The sequence below is a fragment of the Saimiri boliviensis genome, chromosome 8 (assembly GCF_048565385.1).
Source record: "Saimiri boliviensis isolate mSaiBol1 chromosome 8, mSaiBol1.pri, whole genome shotgun sequence".
NCBI classification, from domain to species: Eukaryota; Metazoa; Chordata; class Mammalia; order Primates; family Cebidae; genus Saimiri; species Saimiri boliviensis.
Genome location: NC_133456.1, coordinates 7,879,666 through 7,888,813, shown reverse-complemented (window position 1 = coordinate 7,888,813; position 9,148 = coordinate 7,879,666). Strand labels below are relative to the sequence as shown.

The 9,148-nt window shown below is 40.7% G+C and overlaps 1 protein-coding gene across 1 annotated transcript; it reads right to left on the bottom strand.

Annotated features, from left to right (window-relative positions):
* Positions 1–3,283: 3,283 nt before the first annotated feature.
* Positions 3,284–9,133, bottom strand: SELENOK (selenoprotein K). Its single transcript, XM_039477510.2, has 4 exons — positions 9,051–9,133; positions 5,552–5,642; positions 4,010–4,093; positions 3,284–3,374 (listed from the first exon to the last, which is right to left on the bottom strand). Exons 1-4 carry the CDS (start codon positions 9,067–9,069, stop codon positions 3,284–3,286), a joined length of 285 nt encoding a protein of 94 aa, XP_039333444.1. The 5' UTR covers positions 9,070–9,133.
* Between the last annotated feature and the right edge of the window lie 15 nt (positions 9,134–9,148).

Sequence of the window (9,148 nt, the reverse complement as noted above, 5' to 3'; positions counted from 1 at the left end):
TATTTCCTTCTCACAGGCGTCTCTGCTCCTGGCTTCCCAGATCCACATGTACTGTTAGTTTTTCTTGTATGTCTTCGCGCTCTGATGTTGGGGTTAGGTCTCCAGACACACTCCTTGGGTGACTATCCAGTTTCCTAAAGATGGCTGCCAGATGTACATGTCCAGGCTGAACCTCTCTGAGATGCGGACCGATAACCAGTGTCTCTTGGTCTCCATCTGGATTGACTACAAGGCACTGCAAACTTAAGTATGTCCAAAATGGAATTCACGATTCCCTCCCCTCTGACTTTCACCATCTCAGTAGATGTCATTTTGATTCTTCATTTGTCCACAGCTTCTACATCCAATCTGAATTTGTCCACTTCTCCAGTCCCATGCCACTACCATCTCACCTGGATGACAACAGCCTCTTAACTTGAACTTCTTGTCCTGTCACCATAAGATCTGTTCTTACATAGTTGCCCACATGTTGTTTTAAAATACGTAGTTAAGACAATACTGTGTACCCTGCACTCCACTTAGTAAGACTTGTCTCAAAATTTAGATGTCACTCATGCTTTAAACTCTAATGGTTTCCCTTTGCTCAAGGAACAGGATCTAACCACCACCTAGAGACCACATCTAGTTCTTGCTATATTTCTAATTTCACCTCACACTGCTCTCCCCATTCCTTGGCATTTCCAGCGACACTTGTTTATCTTTCTGACATGCCAAGCCCTTCCCATCATCAGGCTGTTGCACTTGCTGTTCATTTTGCTTTGGATGCTCTTCCATCAGCTGACTCATTCTCTCACCTCCTAAATCAAATGTCACCTCAGGTCTTCTGCAGTTAACCTCTCATCATCCTATTTCCTTTAAAGCATGAAGCATTAGTCTGTAATTACCTTGCCTGCTCACTTACTGTCTCCAAGCTAGAATGTAAGCTCTGAGACTTTATTTGCCAGTTATCTTCAGTACAGGTAGGTGCCCATAAGCATGTGTTGACTAAATACTAAATGAATAACTCTTTGAGATAAAAATTTAATCCCCATTTTACAGGTAAGCTGAGATAAAATGGCATAACCCACTCAAGATCATATTGAGTAGCAAAGACAAGTGTTAAGCACAAGTACTCAAGAGCCTGTGTTTTACATTGTAATTCTATCACACTGTAATTCTATCTGAAGTGCAAAATAGAACACCTGAATGTCAATGCAGCCAGGACTCTGGGATAATACCCACAGAACAGGTCCTGCAGCAGTGGCAGTGCTAAAAGGCAGAAGATGACCATGGTTCATATGCTCGGGCGAAGCCATCAGTAACACCAACCAACCACCTACTGAGACTACCATGGTCTCCTTGCTAGAGTCGGATGGAGGTTTAATAATGCCTCTGCCATTCACTGGCCATACAATCTAGGAAACTGCCAAACTTTACTGAATGCTTGCATGTATCTGTATAATGCAAATGTCATTATACATTTACCTCACTTAGTATATATGTATACATTATACGTATACCTCACATTGTCAGAATTTAAAATGTATAAAAATTTACAGGCTGGGCACAGTGGCTTACACCTGTAATCCCACCATTTTGGGAGGCCATAGCAGGAGACCACTTAAGCCCAAAAGGCTGAAGCTACAGTGAGCAGCCACTGTACTCTAGCCTAGATAACGGGGTGAGACACTGTCACCAAAAAAAAAATCTGATACATAACTGAAGTGGCCAACAAACTGTTATCCTTATCCTGAAACTTGCATTATAATTACTTCTTTATCCTAACACTGGTATCTTATGCCACAATATCCCATTGCCTGACAAACAGGGTTGAATAAATGCTGATAAATCAACATAAAAAGCCTTTCACCTGAATACCTGGTTTCAAAGCCTGTTAAACACTAGAATTATCTGTATTCGTTTTTCCAATATTTATTTCCAGTAAATACTACATGACTATCTTACATGTAATCACTATTCAAAGGACTGCCAACAAAATTCCTAGTCTCAGAGCTTCCATTCTAGTGAAAGAAAGTGAAAGTTATCAGTATTCAGACGGAGTTTAAAGCCAATAGGCAGTATTTTGAGCAGTTGTATAGAGTTCAAATTTGTCAAGATAGCATTGAAGCCCATGATTTTATTTTATTACTATTATTTCTTTGAGACAGGGTCTCACTCTGTCGCCCAGGCAGGAGTGCAGTGCTGTGCTCATGGCAACTTCAGCCTCCTGGGTTCAAGTGATTCTCCTGCCTCTGCCTCCTGAGTAGCAGGGATTACAGGCACACATCACCACATTTGGCTAATTTCGGTATTTTTGGTAGAGATGGGGCTTCACCATGTTGGTACAGCTGGTCTTGAACTCCTGACCTCAAGTAATCTGCCTGTCTCGGCCTCCCAATGTGCTAGGATTATAGGCGTGAGCCACCACACCCGGCCCAAGTCCATGAGTTTAAAGACTATGTAGTAAATCTTCATTTTGTAGCTCTGTTTTGTTAGCTATGGCTTTATAAATACCCTGGATCATTATATTTGGTAGCAAATCAGACAAAATGTATTAAAGATTCATGAGACAAATATATTAAAAAATTAATTCAAGAGCACAGATATGATACGCATACTACCAAAATAAATACAATGTGATTTATAAATGAGAAAAAGTTAACAATGAACGGTATTTCAGAAGTTGAAAAGGTGACACTAACAGTGCTAAATACACAGGCTTTATTTTCAGTTTTTTTCATGAATTTAATATAAAGATGAGGAGTCCATTGTGCAACCTAAAAATTTACTTATTAAAACTATATTAATACTTTACAAAAAGGTAATGAGACAAACATGTACATTTATGGAACTGCATGTCAGTCAGGCCAGTTCCCTGCAGAGGGAATTCCTGGCATGACCTCATTCATCTGTGAGGACACAGAACAGTCCTTGTTTGGACATACACATTCATCTACTGCTCAGCATGATCAGCCTTCCACTTCTTGATGGTTTCCTTCTGCTATGAATGCACATGTCCAGTTGTCTGCTTCTTAGAGCAGACATTTACCTAAAAGAAAATGTTACAATAATTGGTTACTGGTTATTAATTTGGATCTGTGTGAAAAGCCAAACATATTACATGTTATTAAAATTTTCTCAAAACACATTTTGATAAGGCCAGTGGATATTTCAAGGGTAAAGATAACAAATATATTTGCAAATAATATCTGAGTAATTATAAACTGTCGGGCAACTTCTTAAAGAAAACATTACTACAGAAGCATTTTCAAAACAAAACCCTACAAAATCCTTTCAGATCTGGTTACCTTCCTCATCCACCAGCCATTGGAGGAGGACTGGGGCCATGCAGATGATTGATTCTACCCATTCTTCGGGGAGGGTTTCCTGGCGGCCTAACAAAATAAAAAGTTAGTATCTACTGTTTGACAGACACAACTTTAATTGCTTCTTTTTAAAAGCACTCAACTAGACCCTATTCTTTTTCAGCACCCGCATGACCCTAAAACATTATTTAAAATAAAAACTACCATTTTAGGTCAGGAGGCAAAAATTCAAACACTTAAAGGGACCAAACACATATCGTACACAAGGAACTGAGTCAAGAAAGGACTGTGATGAACTGAATGGCACCTCCAGTACTGCACCCCTGAAATCCAGCTCCAGCTGATTTTTGCCTCATGGAAACGTAAGCCTAGCCCAGTGGTATCTGAACTTTTAAGTTTTTAATTAACAACTGGAAATCCAGATTTTAAAATGAAGTCTTTAGATTTTAATGCTGGCCACCAGTTTTCATCCTCTAATTTAGACTTTTTCCATGGGATATTTGATGTATATTTTAGCTCTGTCAGATTAACTCTGATTATTCTCAAATCGGAGGCAACTTGACTTTTAATTTACAGTAACATTAATTTTGTAAAATAGAATTTAAACTTTTGCTTTCCACAAATCTAACTCTACCTAAAATATCTAATTTAATCAAGATATACGAAGAGATAAAAACAACTATTATCAATTTAAAAAGCTGTACCCTCTTCCATCATCATATCTGGAATCCGATGAGTTTCCATAGCTTCTTCTTTTTTTCACGTCTTGCTGAAGCAGGGTTTTGAAACTGAAACAAGGGGCAGAAACAACAAAGGTATCACTTTTGACAACATTCTAAATATATTTCTGTGGTTTCTAACTGTCATCCCTATGAGAGGATTACTAAACCTACTTAGCTCCCAACCCACATTTCTTGTAGCCAGCTGGACCACACCATCTAACTTAAGCACGTGTCCACAAACTGAATGTGGTATGTTGTGCACCAAATCCACCCTTCTTTGTATTTCTTATTTGCTAATAACTCCCCTAGACAGAGCATGAAACCAGAGTCATCCCTGACCTCCACTTTAAATCAGCCATCAGGTTTTTACAATGTCTCATGTTCATTTCCACTGCAAAAGTCTACCCAACATCTTGGAGAAGGAGGGACCAAGGGTGGTGTGGCAGAGGCACAGGGCTTCTGGGAATCCATTTAAATGGAATTTTTAAAAAATATGTAAAATGACATAGATTCAACTGAGTTTAAAAAGTATTTTTATAAACAACATGGAGTAGGTGAAATTTGTAAAAGACTAAGTTTTACATTGGGTAACTCAGGGCCTCTCTTGTGCCTTGTATTTTTTTGTGGAACCATCTCTTCCATTTTACATTCTATGCCATCTAATTTATGCTATATACAGCCATAAAATGAAATTTTCTAAACCACAGCTAAGATCAAATTAAGCCTAAAGACCACAGCCTGATACTCAAAACTTCTCTGCCATCCTTCATATGGTTTCCTTTATCTGGCATAACTTCCTCTGATTTTCACCTCCCACAGTCATGCCCACCCTTGCAATGTGAGGATATTTACTGATCGTAAAGTCAATAAAAAAAAGGGTCTATCTCCCACATCTTTGCGCCCCTACAGTTCTCAGATCATGAGACACTCAAATATGTGTCCAAATTTAGGAATAGGTAAGACTTCTTAATTGTTCATGAACAATTCTAACAAACAGCATGTAAAAGACCAAAAAAACACATTCGGTAACTGCTTACAATCATGAAAACATTTAAATTTTTGTCTTCTTTACCAATTCTAATCCTTCATTATAAAAAAGTTTGCTACTTAGGAATATTTTTAAAAACCAGGATATAAAACCCTTTATTTTATAATATGGAATAAAAGTTGTTCACACACACACACACACACACACACACACCCAAGAATAGTAGAGAGAAAGTGAGGCCCAGTCATTTAGCATTAGAATGGACAGACCCAGCCATAGGTTGAAATGGTTACCACCAACGTTAAGACATGGTCAAGTTTACCATTCCAACTAACATATATTCATAATCATAAGACGTCTGGTGGTAGCAGCTTTATCACTGAAGTCTGTTTCTCTTTGTAAAGGTATTTTTTTAATTGCAATAAAAAACAACTGCTTCAGAAAAGCTGGGTTTATTTAAGATACCTAACATAATGCACACAACGTACTCCTGTCAACTTAAATATCAGGATAATTAAGAGCACTTTTATACTTACAATAAAACCACAAACTCAGCTATTCCCCAGAAGAAATCTGTTATCAAAGATAATCTCCATGGAGACTGATTCCGGCTGTCCAACACCTGTCCTACAGACAAGAATTAAAGAAACTTTACTGAGTGTCACCAATCCCTAACCCAAGAGGCACTGCATTTAATTGGTGAGGTAACAATGATTGACTTGGGTTTCAAGTTGCCCACTGTTCCAAATGGCCAACACCAGAAGAAATCTGAGCATCATTCTAAGGAAAGGTTCGGAGAAGTAATGTTCCATGTTGTCTAGGGACAGTCCTCTAGTATGTCAAAAGCCTACTGCAGTTTATAATCTTGGTTGGTGACTTCATTCTATTCAAGTATTTTCTCTCTTTCTATAAATATGTAACAAAAATTTACCATGGTTACCAATGGTTAACCATTTTAAAGAGTACAGTCCTGTGGTATTAAGTACATTCTACATTGATGTACAACCATCACCACCATCCATTTCTAGAACTTTTTCATCTTCTCCAGCTGAAACTCTATACCAGGCGCCAGCAAACTACAGCCTGTGGGCCGCATGCGGCCCCCTGAGGCCACTTACCCGGCCCCCCACCGCACTTCAGGAAAGGGCGCCTCTTTCATTGATGGTCAGTGAGAGGAGCACAGTATGTGGCAGCCCTCCAACGGTCTGAGGGACAGTGAACTGGCCCCCTGTGTAAAAAGTTTGGGGATGCCTGCTCTATACCCATTAAACCCTGACTCCCATTACCTTCTCCACCCAGCCCCAGCAACCACCATTCTACTTTCTGTCCTACAAATCTGACTACTCTAGGAACTCATGAAAGAAGAATCAGTGTCTCACGCCTATAATCCCAGCACTTTGGGAGGCCAAGGCAAGCGGATCACGAGGTCAGGAGTTCGAGACCAGCCTGGTCAGAATGGTGAAATCCCACCTCTACTAAAAATACAAAAATTAGCCGGGCATGGTGGTGCATGCCTGTAATCCCAGCTACTTGGGAGACTGAGGCAGGAGAATTGCTTGAACCCGACAAGCACAGGTTGCAGTGAGCTGAGATCTAGCCACTGCACTCCAGCCTGGGCGACAGAGCGAGACTCCCTCTCAAAAAAAGAATCGCAAAATTGTCCTTTAGTGACCAGCTTTTCACTTGGCATGTCTTCAAAGTTCATCCATGTTGTAGCATGTGTCAAAATTTCCTTCCTGAAGGTTGAATATTTCCTTGTATGTATGTACTACATTTTGTTTACCCACTCGTATCTGTTGACGGACGTTTGAGTTGCTTCCACCTTCTGACTGCTGTGAATAATGCTGCTATTAACATAGGTGTAAAAATATCTCTTTATTCAATTACTTTGAAGAAACAAATGGGGCAGGTGAATATAAAGGAATGCTCACACCACTTCCATATTCCTAAACGTGTTGAATATTTCATTGCCTGTATAAAAACATCGTGTATTCATACTCTTACAAGTCTTTAGAATCAGTTATTTTGATAAAATTCTTATAAATTAAAGAGTGTGTATGCTCTAAGTACTAAAGAGAATTTGGCTTGTTCTTCATTAAATAACCACTATTTTCTATAATAGCATACTCTTGCTTTTAATAATAGACTCTAGTTTTATCTTAAGCAAACTGGATCTATTTTTCAAACCACTTTACTAGATGCTACAATATAAGCTGGTACACTGTAATTTCAGCTTTGCAAATCAAGACATCAGAATATTTGGGGGGAAGAATAACTGTCAACTACCTCTCCTTTCCATTATCCCAAGGGCTTCACCCCACTCACTTCTACCCGCTCCACAAGGGTTTTACTTTTCCTCTTTTCTTCACCAGCTTTATTTTGGATCTAAGCTCTCACTGTGCTACTGAGAGCAAGGGGCTACAAAAGTTAGAGGGTAGATGACAGGCTTAGTTCTCTGCCTCTTACTAGCTCTGCTTGTTGGCTGATGTGACATTTTTCCTTCTCCAACAAAAAGTATTCCAGGGCTAGCCATCACGTAAGATTGCTGCAAAACAAAAAGTCATCTGATAGTAAGAAAAAGGTTTTTGTTCATTAAGTGCTGATAATACAACCCTAAGAAGGTGTATCTAATTGGAAACTGTCATTTCTTCCTGTGATTCTATCTTGCTTTTCCACTTTCTTCCTAGTTTCTGGAGGCAGAATCTCCCTTCCACCAATATCTCCAGAGAGAAATAAGGTGTTGGAATGCAGTTCCATTTCTCAACTCTTAAGTGCAATAAAGGCCCTAATCGGCTACTTTTGTGGACCAAATGAAATAATGAACACACAGTAAGACAACAAATACAAGGACTCATTCAACAATTCATACAGAAGCTTCCAGCTGTAAGCTTTCATCACAAAGGCTATAACAGGCTCTAAAACAAACTAAAGTCCGAAAGCGCCTAAAACTAAGATGAAATTTTGATGCTTTTCTGTAATGTCCATTGATCTACTTGTTTCAAAGATTTTTAAGTAGGAGATGAGGAGGGAAGATTTTGAAAAGTCAAGAAATACAAAAGTGCGCTTAGCAAGAATGCTTCTCTGCTACCGTACTCGTCTCTGGAGAAAAACAGATGACTCAAATAGAACCAAGACCTAGTTCCAGTGATCCACAACTCCTTGTTAAAACTGCACCAAAGAATTTCACCCGAGTCAAACAGGTGGGCAGGCAGCTCTAGCACTGATCTTAGACAGTCATGTCCCTCCTTTTTGGTCATCTTCTTTGTGGAGTCGCAGAATTAAGTCTCTCAGATTCTTTATTCCGGTAATAATTAACTTGCTTCTAGGGGAATAGTACTTCTTCCCGTGTCCCTTGAAATTCGAACAAAAAGTTCCATGTATGACTAGCTACCCTATCCTGGGGAAAAAGCCTATGCAAAGCTTTCCTCTAATTACCATCCTAGGTCAGCTCGGTCTTTTTACACGTTGTAGAAAGAGGCAGCATAGTTGATAACACGGATGCTGACGTCAGCCTACCTGGGTTCGAATCCCGACTCAGCCATCAACTGTTAACTCTGTGATCCTGGGCAAGCTATTTAATCTATCTGCGCCTCAGAGTTTCCACCCGTAAAACATGATTGAATGGGACGATAAGCAAATAACCGAAACAGTGCCCAGAGCACAAGCGCTACGTGTACAGCGTCGGCGTCGTTGTCCTTACGTCGGTGTCCTTACGTCGTTTTAAGGATACCGACGCCCGAGAGGAAAGACCACCCTCGCAAATCCACAATCAAACGCTTGCTGCACGAACGCGGGGTCGCTAGGCTCCCAACACTCAGCGTGAGGCCTGCGGGACCTCCGCCCCCGACTGCCGGCTCGGAGACAATCGGCTGACGCGCCGCAAGCCGGGGCGACTTCGAGTAGCTCCGCCGGGCCTCGGGGCACTAAGTCCAGGGAAGCCGCACCGGGCCCAGGATTCAGCGAGCGACGAGGAAAGGAACCCAGGGTCCGACCTTCCAGGTCAGCGGTCGAAGCCACAGCCCTCCCTCAACTCACCGTTCGAGATGTAAACCATCTTGTCCCACTTCCCCGCTTCGGAGCGACTGGGCGCCTGACCCCTCTCGGTGTCCGTACCTCCTTCTGCGCCCCGCCCT